Source organism: Amblyraja radiata, chromosome 33, assembly GCF_010909765.2.
Source record: "Amblyraja radiata isolate CabotCenter1 chromosome 33, sAmbRad1.1.pri, whole genome shotgun sequence".
In the NCBI taxonomy this organism is placed as follows: Eukaryota; Metazoa; Chordata; class Chondrichthyes; order Rajiformes; family Rajidae; genus Amblyraja; species Amblyraja radiata.
This window is the reverse complement of record NC_045988.1, coordinates 1,153,349-1,173,269: the sequence shown is the minus strand read 5'-3', so window position 1 is coordinate 1,173,269 and position 19,921 is coordinate 1,153,349. Positions and strand designations below refer to the sequence as shown.

At 41.6% G+C, this 19,921-nt stretch overlaps 1 protein-coding gene across 5 annotated transcripts; it reads left to right on the top strand.

Annotated features, from left to right (window-relative positions):
• The first annotated feature begins 2,591 nt into the window (after window positions 1-2,591).
• mzb1 (marginal zone B and B1 cell specific protein) lies at window positions 2,592-18,050 on the top strand. 5 transcript variants are annotated; one of them, XM_033049684.1, is made up of 5 exons: window positions 2,592-2,682; window positions 9,423-9,789; window positions 12,877-12,998; window positions 16,422-16,526; window positions 17,094-18,050. In XM_033049684.1, exons 2-5 carry the CDS (start codon window positions 9,565-9,567, stop codon window positions 17,248-17,250), a joined length of 609 nt encoding a protein of 202 aa, XP_032905575.1. In that variant the 5' UTR covers window positions 2,592-2,682; window positions 9,423-9,564; the 3' UTR covers window positions 17,251-18,050. The 5 variants fall into 5 exon arrangements, with proteins under 5 accessions (XP_032905575.1, XP_032905576.1, XP_032905580.1 ...); XM_033049685.1 differs by having other exon boundaries at window positions 2,631-2,679; window positions 17,094-17,492; XM_033049689.1 differs by having other exon boundaries at window positions 2,646-2,679; window positions 9,423-9,481; window positions 17,094-17,493.
• The last annotated feature ends 1,871 nt before the right edge of the window (window positions 18,051-19,921 follow it).

The window sequence follows — 19,921 nt, the reverse complement described above, 5'->3', positions numbered from 1 at the left end:
CGACCTTCTGTCTTTTATAGGTAAGACATTTTTTTGAATTTCCGCAGGAAATGTTGCTATTTTCCCTTGCTTCTCAAGGCCATTTACATTGTGCAGTCACATAACCTGCTGAGGATCAACATTGACAGTTTAGTTTATTTATTGTCACGTGTACCGAGGTACAGTGAAAATGACTGATCTGATACTTAATAACCCCAGTGACCAAAACATATCAAACACAACATATACTTCAGCAAAAAATAATTGCTGACTTGCAAAGTATTCTCACCTGTAAAAAGATGTAAGGTACACAAAATTGCTGGGGAAACTCAGCGGGTGCAGCAGCATCTATGGAGCGAAGGCAATAGGCGACGTTTCGGGCCGAAACCCTTCTTCAGACTGATGAAAAAGATGTAACTCAGTTAGCAAAAAGCAGCAGCAATAAGGGTGGCACACTGGCACACATGGTAGAAGATGCCTCATCGCACCAGAGTTTGATCCCGACCTTGGTGATATCTGTGTGGAGTTTGCACATTCTCCCTGTGACCACATGGTTTTCTTCTGAATGTTCTGGTTTCCTCCCGTATTCCAACGATGTACAGATGTCGGTTAATTGGCTTCTGCAAACTGTCTCTAATGTTTAGGGGACAAAATGTGTAGGAAAAACCTGCAGATGCTGGTTTAAATCAAAGCAAGACACAAAATGCTGGAGTAACAGGGCAGGCAGCATCTCTGGAGAGAAGGAATGGGTCTGAAGAAGGGTCTCGACCCAAAACGTCACCCATTCCTTCTTTCCAGAGATGCTGCCTATCCCGCTGAGTTACTCCAGTATTTTTTGTCTAGCTTCTAATGTTTAGGGATGGATGAGAAAGAGGGATAACAGAACTAATGTGAATGGGTGATCGATGGTCAGCATGGACATTTCCTTCTGTATCTCTAAACTAAACATCAAAATAATGTGCAACAAAAGGCTGGATTTTATTCCCTGGAGTGTAGGAATCTGAGGTGACCTTGTGAATATTTATAAAATCAGCAGGGGCACAGATAAGGGAAATGGTGGCAGTCTTTGTTCCAGAAGGCCTGGAGGGGATAGGAATCATATGGACAGAAGGGCTGCAGGTTACCTAAAATTGGAGAATTCAGTGTTCATGATGTTGAGTTGTAGACTGCCCAGACAAAATGCAAAGTGTCCTTCCTCCAGCATCTCACAGTGACAGTAGAGAAAGTCAAGGACAGACAAATTGGTGTGGGTACACAAAAATGCTGGAGAAACTCAGCGGGTGCAGCAGCATCTATGGAGCGAAGGAAATAGGCGACGTTTCAGGCCGAAACCCTTCTTCAGACGAAACCCTTCTTATTTCCTTCGCTCCATAGATGCTGCTGCACCCGCCGAGTTTCTCCAGCATTTTTGTGTACCTTCGATCTTCCAGCATCTGCAGTTCCTTCTTGAACAAATTGGTGTGGGAATGGGATGGGAAATTTAAATTGCCAATTTAAGAGACTGCAGATGCTGGAATCTTGATTTTTTTAAACACGTTGCTGGGAGTGGTGCTGGTAAGTAAAACTCTGAAGAAGGGGCGTACTCGAAGGGTCATCTGTCCCTCTTGACCTGCTGAGTTCCTCCAGCAGTTTCGCAAGTTATAGTAGATTTAAGTCATCAAGTCTACTCCGCCATTCAATATTGTCTGATCTCTGCCTCCTAATCCCATTTTCCTGCTTTCTCTCCGTAACCATTGACACTCATTATAATCAAGAATCTGTCCATCTCTGCCTTAAAAATATCCCCCGGCTTGGCCTCCTCAGCCCTCTGTTGCAATGAGGTCCACAGACTGACTACCCTCATTTACAATGGCTGGCACCCAGGATACTCAGATCTTTTCCCAGGGTAGAGGAGTCTAAAATTAGAGGGCATGGGCTTAAGGACTAAAGATTTTAAAAGGATCTGAAGGGCAACTTTCTCACCATGGGTGGTGGATATAGGGCACAACCTGCCATTGGCAGTGGCAGCAGTGACTAGACGCTAGCAAGTGGGACTAGGACAATGGCCAGCATGGACGCGTCGGGCCGAATAACCAGTTTGCATGTTGAATGAACCAGCCGTTACTCCCCACGTGACGTCAGCCCCTCCCACGCGCACCGGCCGTTACCCCCCACGTGACGTCGGCCCCCTCCCACGCGCACCGGCCGTTACCCCCCACGTGACGTCGGCCCCCTCCCACGCGCACCGGCCGTTACCCCCCACGTGACGTCGGCCCCTCCCACGCGCACCGGCCGTTACCCCCCACGTGACGTCGGCCCCCTCCCACGCGCACCGGCCGTTACCCCCCACGTGACGTCGGCCCCCTCCCACGCGCACCTGCCGTTACCCCCCCCACGTGACCCCGGCCCGGCCGTTGGCCCCCACGTGATCCCGCCTCTCCCGCGCGTCATGCATGCTGTTCAACCATTATACGGCGCTCATTGGTCGGTTGAACTGTCCATAACCAGCGTGGGCCACTTGAGCCAATAGCGCGCGGCGGGGGCGGGTCCTTGAGGCGGGGGCGAATGACGTGTGGTGGAGGCGGGGCCTTGAGACGGGTGACGTGAGTGCGGTGGGGGGGGCGGGTGACGTGGATGCGGTGGGGCGGTGGGGTGGGGGGGGCGGGTGACGTGGATGCGGTGGGGCGGTGGGGGGTCCTTGAGGCGATTGCCGGATTACAGGTGGTGAGAGTTGAACCTTGTGCACATCATGGCATGAATGATGCGGATAACCTAGTAATTGTACATTTTGGAAAGGTTCACATTGAAGCTTCCTAACACATCAGGGTATTCTGTGCCTTAGTTACCAAATATTTAAAACTGACACCAATCTGTCTTTGGAACTTAGTGTTTCAGAACATCATTGTTGGCCTGGTGTTGAGGTCTTTGTATATGGTTCAATGGTACTTTAGGTCATAAGGTCATGTGATAGGAGCAGAATTAGACCATTCGGCCCATCAAGACTACTCTGCCATTCAATCATGGCTGATCTATCTCTCCCTCCTAACCCCATTCGCTTGCCTTCTCCCCATAACCCTGACACCCGTACTAATCAAGAATCTTAACTATCACAGCCTTCTGTGGCAGAATTCCACAGATTCACCACCCTCTGACTAAATTAATTCCTCCTCCTTCCCAAAGGAATGTCCTTTAATTTTGAGTCTGTGACCTATAGTTCCAGACTATTCCACATAACAAACTAACAGGCCCAAATATCCATTTAAAGGCACTGAGCAATTGCCACTTGCCTTCTACTGCTCATCATCCCAATCATCTCTATAATATTTTCCAGTCCAACAACTCTCCCATATCACTTATAGACACTATGTGCTGGCGTAACTCCTAGTCAGGCAGCATCTCTGGAGAAAAAGGATGGGTTACGTTTTGGGTCCTCTGAAGATTTAGCTCTTAGGGTTAAAGGAATCAAGGGATATGGGGAAAAAGCAGGAACAGGGTACTGATTTTGGATGATCAGCCATGATCATATTGAAATGCGGTGCTGACTCGAAGGGCCAAATGGCCTACTCCTGCACCTATTTTCTATGTTTCTAACCTTTTGAAGAAAGGTTCCGACCTGAAACATCATCCATCCTTTTTCTCCAGAGATGATTATAACTAGACATTTTTCAGCAGAAAACAACAGATTGGGATTTATTGTGAATGCAGACTAAATTTTACTCTTCCCTAATTAGGAACTTTGAGGTAATGGGCTGCTTATTGCCGCCCAACGTACTTGGCTCACTCAGCACGAGTAATTGAAGATGGAACTTTTATGCCCTCTGTGACTTGGTTCCTCATTTGATAGCTCATTTACCCACAAGAAACGCATCAGATATCAATGTGATGTAAATAGCACCCTATCTTAGACAGGACAGAATACTCGTTGGTTCATTGGGTGAAGATCAGTTTTTAGTTTGTTAAGCCTGATGTCACTTTTATGTTGTGTTTATAGTTTGGCTTTAGCTAATAAAAAGTTTTATTAGGTTTCCACAGAGCTATTCTTTGATTTGATATTTCCTTACAGGAATGTTCAGGATATTTTTGAACCTCCAGTTGTTAATTTGACCAGTTCAGTGTTGATGGAGGTTCAGAAAGGAGATGAATATTACCATTTTAAAAGACATAACATAAAGATTGTATGAAAAGCAATAAATGGGTTATTTCAACATGAAATAATCTGTATTCGCACGAGTTGTGCCATGTACATTTTTAAATGGTTCATAGAGTTACGTTCAGCTTGCCAAAATGCCTATCTTTACTAATCACACATGCATTTAGTTATAAATCTCTGTCTCCCTCATTTAAGTAGCAGTCCAGATGCCTCTTAAATGTTGTTACTATTCCTGCCTGCACCACCTCCTCTGGCAGCTCATTCCATTCACCACTGACTCATTGTGTGAAAAATCTAGCCCCTGGGATCATCTTTAAAACTCCTCCCTCTCACCTTGAACCTTGGCCCTCTAATTTTTGATAGTCCTACCGCAGGAAACAGACGCTGGATATCTACCCTATCTATGCCACCCATCATTTTATATATCTCTACCATGTCACCCCTTGACCACCCTCGCTCTAGAACAAGCAGAGTAAGCCCATTCAGATCAGAAACAAATGAGAATTTTGAAGTGACAGAAACAGTAGGTAGTTACTTGAATTAGCACATAATAAACCATTTTATTCATTTTTGAAAAGGTCCTTAAAATATCAGGAACAATCTGGTCAAAAGTAGAATATTTAAGATGTGGTTGGATGTGAGTTGGATGTGGTTGGATACTGAGTTGGATGATCAGCCATGATCATATTGAATGGCGGTGCAGGCTTGAAGGGCGAAATGGCCTACTCCTGCACCTATTTTCTATGTTTCTATGTTTGCTTATAATTCTTGGGGAGCATGAGATATGAACTCTACCTTATTTTTACATCATATCTGACTTGATCAGGTGGACTTTGGACAAATACAAAGTATTGTTCCAAGGGAATCTGCATTCTGGATTAAAATGGATGCTTGTCCTTTATCAGAAGTGGAAATAAAATGTTCTTGAACATTTCAAGTTAACCATTCAAGTTCAAGAAAACAATTAACACCTGTTGTATAAGTGAGTGCAGCTGCGGAGGTTTTTTTTCTCTGAACAGATATCATCGACCACAATGGTCTAGAAATTGAGAGAAAGAAGTTAAAGATAGGTAAAAGTTATTTTCAGTAAAGTATCTTCTTCAGAATCAGTTATTGAGCAACTTCAGGCAGCATCAGACAGAACATTGAATGTTAACTGCACTTGTTTGAAAAGGGACCGAAATATGAATCTTATCAGTAAACCAACAAAATGTGTTCTCCCCATTTCTTCTTTTGGCGTCTCTGATATGACACAAGGATAAAAAAAAAACACGTGATAACTGAGCCACAAGCTCATGTTATGTTTTTAGTGTTTATTTAAAGAATATTATATTGACCCTTCAAAATCTAGAACGGCATAAATAAGGTAAAAATCTTTTGTAGTGTACATGCAGGATCAGTTAGTCTTAAAATGGATAAATAGAAAGGAGACTTGAAGAATGCTTTTTACATTGCCTGAAACAGAATGTCCTCAAAAGCAATGGCACATGAACAAAGAGTAGGCACAAAGAACAATGCAGCACAAGACAAACACTGTGGCCTACAGTGTCTATGCTGACCATAATATTACTCCTGTTCTTGTTTGTTTATGTTCCTGAGTAAATGCCTCTTAAACATTGCAATTGTAATCTGCTTTCACCACCTTCCCTGGCAGTTCACTGCTACTTGGCCTGCTCTGCCATTCCACAAGAACATGGCTGATCTACCTCAAATATCTTATTCCTGTCCTATCTGATTCCTTAATTTAATTAATATCATAACCCATAAATTTATGTATTGAAACCAAACAATGACTAAACCACAGGTAGAACCAAAATGCTGGAGTAACTCAGCGGGACATTTTTCTAAATTCTGGAGATTACAAGCCTAGTCAATTTAATTTCTCTGCCCAGGAACTAGTTTGTTGAATCTTTGCTGCTCTCTTCGTGGAAAAGGGAGCAAAACTGTGTACAATTCACCAGATGTGGTCTTCCTGAGACTCCTTCACACCAATCGTCTTGCACTAAATTCAAGCAGATCCTTCCTAATTGCCTGCTGAAGCTCCAAGTTAGAATTCAGCAACTTGAGTATAAGTAAACCCCAGTCCCTTTATATATTTTACCTTCTCTCACTATTTAAAAAAAAAAAAAAAAAAAATTATATTTTAATTGTTTTAAGAATGAAGAAGTTAAGTCACTGCTTTGGGGTGAGATTTGGGAGGATGTGGAGGTTTGAAAGTTAACTGAATTTTCTGATGACCAACAGATGACGTATGATTCTTTATGTCCAGGAGAAGGTTGCAGCCAAACAATTGCATATAGACAAGTACTCGGGAATATTTTCAGGCCATGTGGGGACAAGCAGCATAGTCTGAAGAAGGGTCCTGACCCAAAACATCACCCATCCTCTTTCTCTGGAGTTGCTATCTGACCCACTGAGTTACTCTAGCATTTTGTGTCTATTTTTGCCATAAACCAGCAACTGCAGTTCTTTGTTTCTACATTTTAGTTTCATTGAAACCAGACTGAAAGGCAAGAGAGGTCATAAGTGATAGGAGTAGAATTAGGCCATTCAGGTCATCAAGTCTACTCCACCATGCAATCATGGCTGATCTATCTCTCCCTCCTAACCCCATTCTTCTGCCTTCTCCCCATAACCACTGAGAGATAAAGTAACAGATGAATGACCATGCAAGGTAAAATAAAAATGACCAAAGGTCAGTCTGTAGGAGGTGTGAATGTATGATGGAAAAACATGACATTAGGTAGCAAAGGTCATTCTGGAGGAGGTGTGAATGCAAGATGTAAAATGGTTGTGATAAGGATGAGGCCAGTCTGTAGTCTTAGAAATACTGCAAAAGTGTGGAATTACAAAAGGAATGTGGAGTACATGCTGGAAATCTGAAATATAAATTAAATTAGAAATATTGATTATATGAAATTGTTGAACTCATTGGTATCCAGATGTGATGTGCCTAGTAAGAAGATGAAGTGTGACTTCTCATACTTGCATCAAGCTGCACACTGTAGGTGGCTGAGTAGGAGTGAGCAGCAAATACAGAATAGTAAATAAAAATAATTTGGTGACTCATATGGAAAGTGTATTTAGAGCCCAGGATGGTAGCTGGGAGGCAATAAAAGGTACAATGAACTGCAGATGCTGGTTTACAAAATAAGATACAAAGTGCTTGAGTAACTTACCGGGTCAGACAGCATCTCTGGAAGCCTTGATGTTTCGGGTGGGGACTGTGTCTGAAGAAGGGTCCCGACCCAACACGTCACCCGTCCACATGTTCTCCAGAGATGCTGTCAGATCTGCTGAGGGAAGGAGGGGGCAACATTCAAAGTAATCAGGAATGGACAACATGATTTTATGAAAGTAAATCATTTTTGTCTAATTTTATTGGAGTGTTACAAAAAAAAGTAACATGCAGTTTATAAAAAGGAACTGTCAGAGGTATTGTACAGATTTCTAGAAGGCATTTCTAAAGGAAGGGCGTTGAAGGTTACGGAGAGAATGCAGGAGATGGGGTTAAGAGGGAAAAATAGATCAGTCATGATTGAATAACAGTGTAGACTCTGGGCTGAATGGCCTGATTCTGCTACAATGACATGGTATAAGATGCCACAGAATAGATTATTGGAAAAAATAACAGCTCATGATGCAAGAAACATTGATGCGGATAGGACATTGGCTAGCTACAGAAAACAGAATAGGTACAAACGGGTCTTTTTCTGCTTGACAAGATGAAATAGTTGCCGTGCCACAGGGATTCTTTCGAGATTGGTGATTTTTTACAATATATATAAAAGACTTGCCTAAAGGCATTGAAGGTATGATTGCCAAATTTGCCGATGACACAAAGATTACTAGCAAAGTTAGGTGTGAAGAGGACAAAAGAAGTCTACAAAGAAAATGACTGTGAGCAAAGGTCTGGAAAATGCAATATAGTGTGTGGGAAAATATGAAATTGTACAACTGGCAGGAAAAATAACATGGAGCATGTTTCGGGAGATAAAGGATCTTTATGTCCAAGTGCATAATTTATAAAAGGTTATTGTACAGGTGCGGCAGGTAATTAAGTTAACAATGTTGTCATCGATGCAATGAGATGAAAAGCAGGTGATTACAGTTACGTACAGGTGCTCCCCAGGACACGAATGCCGGATTTATTGCAGCCCGTACATACGGATGAATGTTTGGATGGCCGGCAGGGTGGATTTGCTGGCAGCTGCAGGCACCATAGATACATAAACAATAGGTGCGGGAGTAGGCCATTCAGCCCTTCAAACCAGCACCACCATTCAATGTGATCATGGCTGATCATTCACAATCAGTACCCCGTTCCTGCCTTCTCCCCATACCCCTTGATTCCCATAGCCCTAAGAGCTCCACCGAACTCTCTTTTGAATGCATCCAGTGAATCGGCCTCCACTGCCTTCTGAGGCAGAGAATTCCACAAATTCACAACTCTCTGTGTGAAAATGTTTTTCTTAATTTCAGTTCTACATGGCCTACCCCTTATTCTTAAACTGTGGCCCCTGGTTCTGGACTCCCCCAACATCGGGAACATGTTTCCTGCAGCTAGCGTGTCCAAACCCTTAATAATATTATATGTTTCTATAAGATATCCTCTCATCCTTCTCGACCTCAAAGGGTAGCAGAAGCAGAATCTTTGCTTTTTTTTAGGCAAAGGTGTCTATGTTTTTCATAGGCAAGGGAGTGAAGAGTTACTGGGAATTGGCAGAAATGTGCCGTATAGATTATAATCAGATGGCTCACGATCTTAACAAATATCAGATCAGGTTTGTGGGTCATGTGGCTAATCTTGCTCCCAGTGTGTATCCCTGTATTGAAAAACAAAGTGTTGGAGGAACTCAGCAGGCCAGGTAGCATCTGTGCTGGGTCTGAAGAAGGGTCCCAGCCTGAAACATAGGCTGACAATTTCCCTCCAGATACCAGAACCTGCAGTCTCCAGTGTCTCTTAGTGCTCCAAGAAATTGTGACAAAGCATTTCAAGACTAAATATTTCTGTCTTGCAGGCAATGAATATGAGCAGATAATATTTCAATTGGTTTAGATAAGCAATACTGGAGGCCAGAGGTTGTCTCCTAAACTTGAGGTGATTTAGGTATGAAAGTAACAGGAAAATATAGGGAGTAGATGATTGTTGATGGTAAAGAGTGACAAATATTGTCTTCTAAATGACCATTAACAGTTTTCACTTTGCAAATGCTTATGTGGGATGATGCAAGACGATTGTTGAGTTATCTCTGAGAAACTATATTAAAAATGATTTTTCTTCTCTCCTCCCCCTTTCATATTGTAAAATCAGACAGTGCAACTTTTCATTTCCTCATTGGTGCAGCACAAGGAAACTCAGCATCGTTCCACGTAAGCATTGGAAGTTGTTATCAGCCTTCGATTTTGAATTACACTGATTGAATATATCGCCAACCATTAACACTTTGGCTATCATGAAGCTTCTTGTTCTGACAATTCTACTTTTATGCGTGCATAACATCGTCGTCGGAGTCAGTCAAAAGATTAACAAGAAATTGTCTATTACACAAAATACGGGAAAATTTCAAAGCTCGGGGACTTTTGAGATGAAAGCGCCAGATCTAAATGATGAAGAGTTTCATTCCAGCCATATGCCTGATCATTTGAAATGTGATTCCTGCAGAGCTATTTCTTACCAGGTAGGCTACGTACTGTGCTGTGCTACCAGTGCTATGTTTTGGCACTGTTCGTGTTGAGATGCAGTGATCTTTATCTGCACCGATCTGTCATTATTTCTGTCTTTACTTATCATTTCCTTTATATTTTGCAACCAGGTTTATTAATCTAATAATTCAAATTTGAACATTTATTCAATTAACAAATGACTAATTCGTTGACATGAGTCATTTCAATACCAAAGGGAAAATTAATAAGTTGATAACCAAAAATCTCCACTGGACCCTCTCCAATGCCAGCACATCCTTCCTCAGACATGTGGCTCAAAACTGCTCACAATATTCTAAATGTGGCCTCACCAGCACCTGATAAAGCCTCAGCATTACATCCATGCTTTTATATTTCTAGTCCCTTTGAAATGAATGCTAACATTGCATTTGCCTTCCTTAGACTAAACCTGCAAATGAACCTTTTGCGAATCCTGCATCATCACTCCCAAGGCTCTGATTTCTGAATCCGCTCCCCATTTAGAAAATAGTCTGCGCCTTTATTCCTTCCAGCAAATTGCATGACCGTGCACTTTGCTACCCTGTATTCCATTTGCTACTTATTTGCCCACTCTCCCAACCTGTCCAGGTCCTTCTGCAACCTCCCTCCTTCCTCCACACTACCTGATGGCCTACAATAGAAACTGCAGCCAAATTTGAATTGGGAAAAAAAAGAGTAAATTTAGAATGAATGCATTTAATAAGGACTAAGATATTTAATTGATTGTGTGCCATTGTGCTATCGGATAGATACATTTTGATTGCTAGCTATCGATGATTAGATTTTTACTTCCAAACTGAGAAGCACTACATAGAAACATAGAAACATAGAAATTAGGTGCAGGAGTAGGCCATTCGGCCCTTCGAGCCTGCACCGCCATTCAATATGATCATGGCTGATCATCCAACTCAGTATCCTGTACCTGCCTTCTCTCCATACCCTCTGATCCCCTTAGCCACAAGGGCCACATCTAACTCCCTCTTAAATATAGCCAATGAACTGGCCTCGACTACCCTCTGTGGCAGGGAGTTCCAGAGATTCACCACTCTCTGTGTGAAAAAAGTTCTTCTCATCTCGGTTTTAAAGGATTTCCCCCTTATCCTTAAGCTGTGACCCCTTGTCCTGGACTTCCCCAACATCGGGAGCAATCTTCCTGCATCTAGCCTGTCCAACCCCTTAAGAATTTTGTAAGTTTCTATAAGATCCCCTCTCAATCTCCTAAATTCTAGAGAGTATAAACCAAGTCTATCCAGTCTTTCTTCATAAGACAGTCCTGACATGCCAGGAATCAGTCAGGTGAACCTTCTCTGCACTCCCTCTATGGCAATAATGTCCTTCCTCAGATTTGGAGACCAAAACTGTACGCAATACTCCAGGTGTGGTCTCACCAAGACCCTGTACAACTGCAGTAGAACCTCCCTGCTCCTATACTCAAATCCTTTTGCTATGAAAGCTAACATACCATTCGCTTTCTTCACTGCCTGCTGCACCTGCATGCCCACTTTCAATGGCTGGTGTACCATGACACCCAGGTCTCGCTGCATCTCCCCTTTTCCTAGTCGGCCACCATTTAGATAATAGTCTGCTTTCCTGTTTTTGCCACCAAAATGGATAACCTCACATTTATCCACATTATACTGCATCTGCCAAACATTTGCCCACTCACCCAGCCTATCCAAGTCACCTTGCAGTCTCCTAGCATCCTCCTCACAGCTAACACTGCCCCCCAGCTTAGTGTCATCCGCAAACTTGGAGATATTGCCTTCAATTCCCTCATCCAGATCATTAATATATATTGTAAATAGCTGGGGTCCCAGCACTGAGCCTTGCGGTACCCCACTAGTCACTGCCTGCCATTGTGAAAAGGACCCGTTTACTCCTACTCTTTGCTTCCTGTTTGCCAGCCAGTTCTCTATCCACATCAATACTGAACCCCCAATGCCGTGTGCTTTAAGTTTGTATACTAATCTCTTATGTGGGACCTTGTCGAAAGCCTTCTGGAAGTCCAGATACACCACATCCACTGGTTCTCCCCTATCCACGCTACTAGTTACATCCTCGAAAAATTCTATAAGATTCGTCAGACATGATTTACCTTTTGTAAATCCATGCTGACTTTGTCCAATGATTTCACCACTTTCCAAATGTGCTGCTATCCCATCTTTAATAACTGACTCTAGCAGTTTCCCCACTACCGATGTTAGACTAACTGGTCTGTAATTCCCCGTTTTCTCTCTCCCTCCCTTCTTAAAAAGTGGGGTTACGTTTGCTACCCACCAATCCTCAGGAACTACTCCAGAATCTAAAGAGTTTTGAAAGATTATTACTAATGCATCCACTATTTCTGGAGCTACTTCCTTAAGTACTCTGGGATGCAGCCTATCTGGCCCTGGGGATTTATCGGCCTTTAATCCATTCAATTTACCCAACACCACTTCCCGGCTAACCTGGATTTCACTCAATTCCTCCAACTCCTTTGACCCACGGTCCCCTGCTATTTCCGGCAGATTATTTATGTCTTCCTTAGTGAAGACGGAACCAAAGTAGTTATTCAATTGGTCCGCCATATCCTTGTTCCCCATGATCAACTCACCTGTTTCTGACTGCAAGGGACCTACATTTGTTTTAACTAATCTCTTTCTTTTCACATATCTACCTTTTCGTTAAAGACAGACTAAACAAACTAGTGATGTAAGTCCTTTACAGGCTGGCATATGTTTCAGTGGACAAAACATTAGAGATAATGAAAGTATAGCAAAACAATGAAGTCCTTAAGATTTTATTTTGCTGGGAATTGAACTATCTGATTATTGAGGATGTCTAATCTCAACTTGTTCAAAATAGAGAATATTATTATGGGAGTTTGGAAATGGGTGAAACAAAGAAATATGTATGCCAAGTGAAGACGTTTTGGGTGAGGAATAAGTATTAATGTTCCTGTTGACCATATCCAGAAGGAAACTGAATTATAATAATGAATAAAAAGTGGTTTTACTTCTTTGAAACTTATTGATGTTTTGCCAAACTACTCTTCCATGATTGTTCAACTTGATGTGGAAAAGATGCAAGAATATCTTTCCAAAAGGGAATCACAGATCTCCGCAGTGAAAGAGGGCAAAGCAATGCTGACTGAATCTGAGTACACTGATGCTTTGGAGAAGTGCTGTGCTCAGAGTTGGGAAAGGTGAGTGTGCTGCGAGTTTGTCTTTGATGTAAAATGAAACATTTAGTTTTTTTTGTCATGGACAGTGATATAGATAAGTAAGTAAGTGTTCAAAAAAACACTGAAATGAGATTATGCGTAATAGCTTGGCATTGATGAAAAATGAACTTATTTGTTATGTGTACGGTTTTTAGACATCAATAATCAGAATTGGGAAAGTACTAAATTGGAGTAAGGCAAACTACAACTTTATTAGGAGGAGCTCGGGAGGGTATACTAGGAGCAATTACAATTGGGTAATCTGACATGGGAGTTGTTTAAAGACCAGTTGATCAAAGTTCAGAACTGGCATGTTCCAGTGAGAAGGAGGGCCTTGGATTACTGAAGAGGTTGTAGATTTAGTTAAAAAGAAAAAGGAAAGCATGCAAGGTTTAAGAAGATGGTATTGGACCGGGCGTTTAAGGAATATAAAGAAAGAAGGAAAGAACTCAAGTGGGCGTTAAGAAGGGCTAAAGGGGCCCAGAAAATGGCTTTGATGATTCGGATGAAAGAAAATCCCAAAGCCTTTTGTACCTATATTAAAAACAAGATGGTAACCTGGGAAAAGGTAGGACCACTCAAGGATCACAAAGGGAATTTCTATTTGAAGTCTGGGATGTAGGAGAGGTATTAAATGAACACTTTGCATTTGTTATCACCAAAGAGAAGGAAATTGAAGTAAATGTGGAGAACACTAATATGCAAGGGTAGTTTGAGATTAACAAGGAGGAAGTGTAGAGGCTTTTGAAGAACATTAAGGTGGATAAATCCCCTGGGCCTGACGAGGCTTATCCCAGGTTATTGACAGAAGCAAAAGAGGAGATTACAGGAGCCTTGATGACGATCTTTGTATCTTCACTAGCCAGGTCCCAAAGCATAGGAGAGTAGCTAATGTTGTTCCTTTATTTAAGATGGGAAGTAGATAAAATCCAGGGAATTATCAGCTGCCGTGCCTGATGTTGGTGGTAAGGAGGTTATTGGAGAGAATTCTTCAGCATAGAATTTGGATGAGAATGGGTTAATTGGGGACATTCAGCATGGTATTGTACATAGCATGTTTTGTCTTACTAACTTGATCGAGATTGTTGAGGAGGTGAGGAAGGATAGGGCAGTGGATGTTGTCAACATGGATTTTAGTAAGTCATTTGATAAAGTCCCCCCCCCCTCCCTATGGTAGGCTGATCCAGAAGATTACGAAGCACAGGATTAACAATAACTTGCATGTTTGGATTCAGAACTGGCACAATAGAGGGTTGTGATGGATGAACAATATTCAGACTGCAGGTCTGTGACTAGTAGAGTTCTGCAGGAATCTGTGTTGGGACCTCAACTGTTTGTGATATATATAAATGACCTGGACGTAAATGTGGACAAATATAAAGGGGAAATATACAATGAATGGCATGACCCGTAACAGCATTTTGGGGCCCAAGTCCATAACTTCCTGGGCAAGTAGATAGAGTGGAAAATAAATCATATGGCATGCTTGCTTTCATAGGTCAGGTCATAGTGTACAAGAGTGAGAAAGACATTATCTGACAAAACTTTCCAACAACATCACAAACCACAAACAAAAGTGAATTGCGGTTCAGATCATATATGATGAGGTTTATGATCATCATCTGATAGAGCAAAAGTATAATCGGAGCACCAATATTTTTAACCCTTCTCTAAAATGTTAGTCTTTAACCAGAATTTTCAGTTTTATCAAGAAACAATGTTTAGTTGATTTCCATGAAATTATGTAGCATGTAGACACAAAAAGCTGGAGTAACTCAGCGGGACAGGCAGCATCTCTGGAGAGAAGGACGGGTGACGTTTCGGGTCGAGACCCTTCTTCATCAGCATGTAATCGATTTACTAAATTCATTCAAGTTTTGCAGCAAAAAAATCTATTTCCACCTTAAATTTATCTAATGATCTAGCCTGAACCACCCTTGAAGGCAGTGGATTCTAAAAATGAATTACCCTCTGACATGAGAAACTGTTATGCATTACACAAAGTGCTGGAGTAACTCAGTGCGTCAGGCAGCTACTCAGAAGGATAGACACAAAGGTGGATAAGCAATGTTTCACTTCCCCATCTGAATTGTTGCCTATCCATGTCCTCCAGTGATGCTGCCTGACCTGCTGAGTTATTCCAACACTTTGTGTTTTGCTCAAGACTCCAGTATCTGCAGTTCCTTGTTTCTCTAAATTTTTATTCATTTCAGTTTTAAATGAATGGCCCTTATTTTTCAGCTTTGTCCCCTTTTTTGTAACTCTCCCAGTACTGAAAACATTTTGGCATCAAACTTTGGATCTTATGTTTGAATAAGTTCAAAACTCCAAGGAACACAGAACTAACGCGTATATCCCCTGAAAGGACGGCCCTATCATCCCTGGTATTAGTCTGGTGAATCTCCTTTGGAACATTGTAGACCTGGGAAAATGAACCCCAAACCTTGTTAACCCTGCAGCCATCTCCCCATGACAACTATTAAATCATACTTACACATTGTTGTGTGCCATCAACTCATCTATATTGTGCTTTGATGTTTTTTAATAGTTTGACTAACTCTGAATATGCTCTGTGCTGGATACTGTTTACATTTGCTGTCACGAGTCATTTCCCCTCACAGTCCCATGCCACTGCACTCTCATTTCCTCATGATTTACCATACATCCCATTGATGGGAAAAAAGACACAAAGTGCTGGAGTAACTCAGCAGGTCAGGCAGCATCTGAGGGTGAACATGGATAAGTGACGTCGGGACCCTTCTTCAGATTGGGACCGGTCTTCAATCCCAAAAAGTCACCTTTACATGTTCTCCAGCGATGCTGCTTGACCCACTGAGGTACTCCAGCACTGGTACTCCAGCAGTTATTTTATTCTTGGAGCCTATTCTTAACATAAACCCCTGTCCACAACCCTATGGTTGACAAAAACACAGGTCTCAGTAAGATCCAGATGAAGCCTATTCCAACAAAATAGCTCTCTGAAACATAGTCTAAAGACCTGAAACTTCACCCATTCATTCTATCTAGAGATGCTGCCTGTCCCGCTGAGTTACTCGAGCATTTTGTGTCTTATCTTCAGAATAGCTCTCGTTCCCCAGTGTCGCATGAATAGGGACCCATTTCTACCCCACCACACCTTTACCTTTCTAATCCTGTTTCACATTCACCAATTTGTATGTGGCTCAAGTAACAATTTGGAGATGACCAACTTTATTGTATGTTGTGTACTGTGGTGTGTAGTTTAATAAATTACGATCACACCCTGGTAAACTTACCAGAGTTTCAACATATCCAAAGGCTTCTATTGCATAATCACGTTTTTACAATAATGAGAATTTGCTATTATTTGACCCTAAAGCCCTATAGATCAGTGATATTTTTGGCTTTATTTGATATGCCATACAGGCATGGTGTAATAGACGTGGATAGTGTTAAACGCCTGTCGGGTCCAGGACTGGAAACAGAAGACTTTACAGGAGTGAAAATGTTGAGTGGACCATGGCCTGGAAGGTAACTAAAAACACCAGAAACTGTACAACTCCTCCCCCTTCTGTCGTGGGGTAGACTGACTCCCCTCTCTCCCCCCCCTAAATCTTTGCACATCCCCATTCCTTTCCACTCATCACTTTAATTTCATGTATCTTGTATTTTATGATTTGGCAGATCAATTTCCCTCCTGGGATAAATAAAGTTATTTCGTATCGTATTGTTTCATTATTTCTGATGTCCACTAAGTTGTGAGAACTTTAACATCACCTTCTGTATGTTAATTGTAGTTGATTGTGGAAGTGGAAGGCCTTCTGGTTTGGTTGGCCCACACTTATGGATTATTTCTACACAGTAAATGTATTGCTTATAGTGTGTGTTCAAATGCCACTTTAGAGGAACAACAATCCAGTTTAAAGTTGTCTTTTAGATGTAAATCATTTTAAATGCACAAAACTATAATAATTTAAAGATATTTTTAAGCTGAAAATGGCTTTGGTGTAATTTTATGTAAGAGGAAGCAGAAATTGCTTTTGTACTTCTCACTTCAGTTCTTCCACGCATTTTAACATTTATGTGTCATTGTTACAGATTGTTCAAAATGTGCCAGGCTTACCTGGGAGAGTTCACAGAAGATGACATTTACAATGAGTACAGAAATAATCGGGATTACTTGGAAGATTTTATCTGCTATGGTGAAAATGGAGCTTGCACCAAGCACACAACAGGTTTTAAGGATGAAATGTAAACATTGAGCACAATAGTAAGCATATTGGGTGTGGGGTGCAAGTGGAGAATTGGGAAAAGGTGACGAGAGGTAGTGAAGGTGACAGAAACAGCAACTGAAATGGTGGAACTGAAAATGAGGAATCAGGCACAATTCACACCAGCCCTGACATGGTTTCACGTGAAGCGTTAAGCCCCTGTCCCACTTAGGAAACCTGAACGGAAACCTCTGGAGACTTTGCGCCACACGCAAGGTTTCCGTGCGGTTCCCGGAAGTTTTTGTCAGTCTCCCTACCTGCTTCCACTACCTGCAACCTCCGGCGACCACCTGCAACCTCCGGCGACCACCTGCAACCTCTGGGAACCGCACGGAAACCTTGGGTGGGGCGCAAAGTCTCCAGAGGTTTCCGATCAAGTTTCCTAAGTGAGACAGGGGCATTACATAATCAATATATTAATCCAACTAAATCTTATTTAAATTGATGATCAGTTCTGTTTTCAAAACTTAATATTCTAATATTCTAGCATATAAATGTTTTGGATACAGGGAAACCAATTATATCCAAATACCTACCGGCCATATTTAAAACAAACTATTGATTGTGTTGAACAATAAGTGGAAAACATTAACTAGTTTCATTAAAGTTAAATTCAGAGTTATCTGTTGTAGCGTCTTCAGCATTCCATTTATTTTGGGCAGAAATAACTGGAGATTAGTGTTTTATTGGATAGTGTGCCAATAGTTGATGTCAGGGCTGCAGTTTTTCTGTGTTCCAAACTTATGTAACAGAGATCAACATAAATAAACATATTTGACATAATTTCAAGCTTTGAAATTACATTGTTTTAAGGCAAAGTATTTTATCAATAATGACAACACCACGATACCGAGCTCTCTATTTCCTTCTTGTACTCATATTGTTCAAAATCCACCCACTATGGGTGGTGTCATCTGCAAACTGATGGTCAGTGTGGTCTTGTTAAAGCAGTTGATATCTCAGATTGTAGTTGGGGAAGGTTAAGGATGTCCGCAAATACTATTTCCAGCTGATCCACACAGGTTCTGAGGACCTTGTACCTTCCGAAGAGTCCACCAGAGATTATACTGGAAGTTGGACAATTTTATACTGGACAATTTTGACACTTATCAAGCCAATTAACCTACAAACCTGTATGCCTTTGGAGTGTGGGAGGAAACCGAAGATCTCAGAGAAAACCCACGCAGGTCACGGGGAGAACGTGCAACACCTTGCACCTGTATGCATTAAATTTCATCTGCCAAATAGCGCAACACCTCCACCTCTTTTGCCTCCCTCTCGATCACATCTGAAACAATGAAAACCCAGAACATTGAGCTGCCAGTGTATCCTTCTCACAACCATGTTTCCACAATGACCTCAACATCATTGTTCCATACACTCCTTGCATTGAAACAAACATACGTCAGTCCATCAGCATGACCATCGTCCTTCACCCCTTCCTGCCTCTCCTTCCATTGAGTCTTACTGATCCTAACCTCCACTTTCACAAGGGCAATTAGGGATGATAATAAATTATGCCCTTGTTATGGATGACCATATCCTGTAAAGAAAAGAGAAAAAAACACTTTAAAAAGACTAAACAGGAGGTGACCAAAGAGAAAAGACCACTGTATTTAACCATTTATGAATTTGAACAACAATGAAAGCCTAGAACATTGAGCTGCCAGTTGTGTCCTTCTCACGAGCATTATTGAACAACATTTGACACTGAGCCACATAGGAGATATAAAAATAGGTGACTAAAAGTTTGATAAGAGAAATATTTAATCTTAACATAGAATACAGCTGAAGAGCAGGCCCAGTCTGTGCCGAACATAATGCCAAGACCATCTCTTATCTACCTTCACATAACCCACATCCATTAATTCCCTGCACATCCATGTGCCTATCCAAAAGTCTTTTAAATGCCATAAACATATCTGCTTCAGCCACCACCCCTGGCAGCACATTCCAGACTCTCACCTATGTAAAAATAGGAAAGGTAGAAAGATTTAGGGCCTAGTAAGCTGATGCTGGAACAATTGCCCTGAGGAGTGAACAATACTGTAACTGGACTAAGGCAGAAAAGAGGTTACAGCGATAGTGAACGGCCAGGCTATGGAGGGAAGCAGGAACTTTTGAACAGAACCACAACTTGGGTTGAGCTACAGTTCACATGAAACAGCAACATTATATGAAAATGTGAAACTGGAATTTGGGACAAGTCAGTGTTACTCTGAGTAGTACAATGACTTTTAATCCTTTGTTTTTCTTGAGAAAGTACAGAATAACTACACTAGCAATCAGCTTAATTTAGCTTTGTAAAATGAACAAGTATGATCCTATTTTACACAGGCCACTGGTCCCATAATCTCATGACACCGTTCAGTTAATGGATAAGGAACCAAAAATGAAACAAAACATTTTCCCACGAATAATCCTTAACTGTTATGATGTCAAAGCGAGACAAGAAGTGAATTTATAGATATGTGTTAACACTTCTCCCCCTTTACACAAGATCATAGAGTCACACAGTATAGCAACGGGCACCTGGCCCATCATTTCTATGCAAACAAATCCTATTAATCAAATGTTTGTGTAAGTGGCCTATAGTCTTCTATGTCTAGATGATTCAAGTTCATAAGTTGTGTAGAAGCGGAATTAGGCCATTCG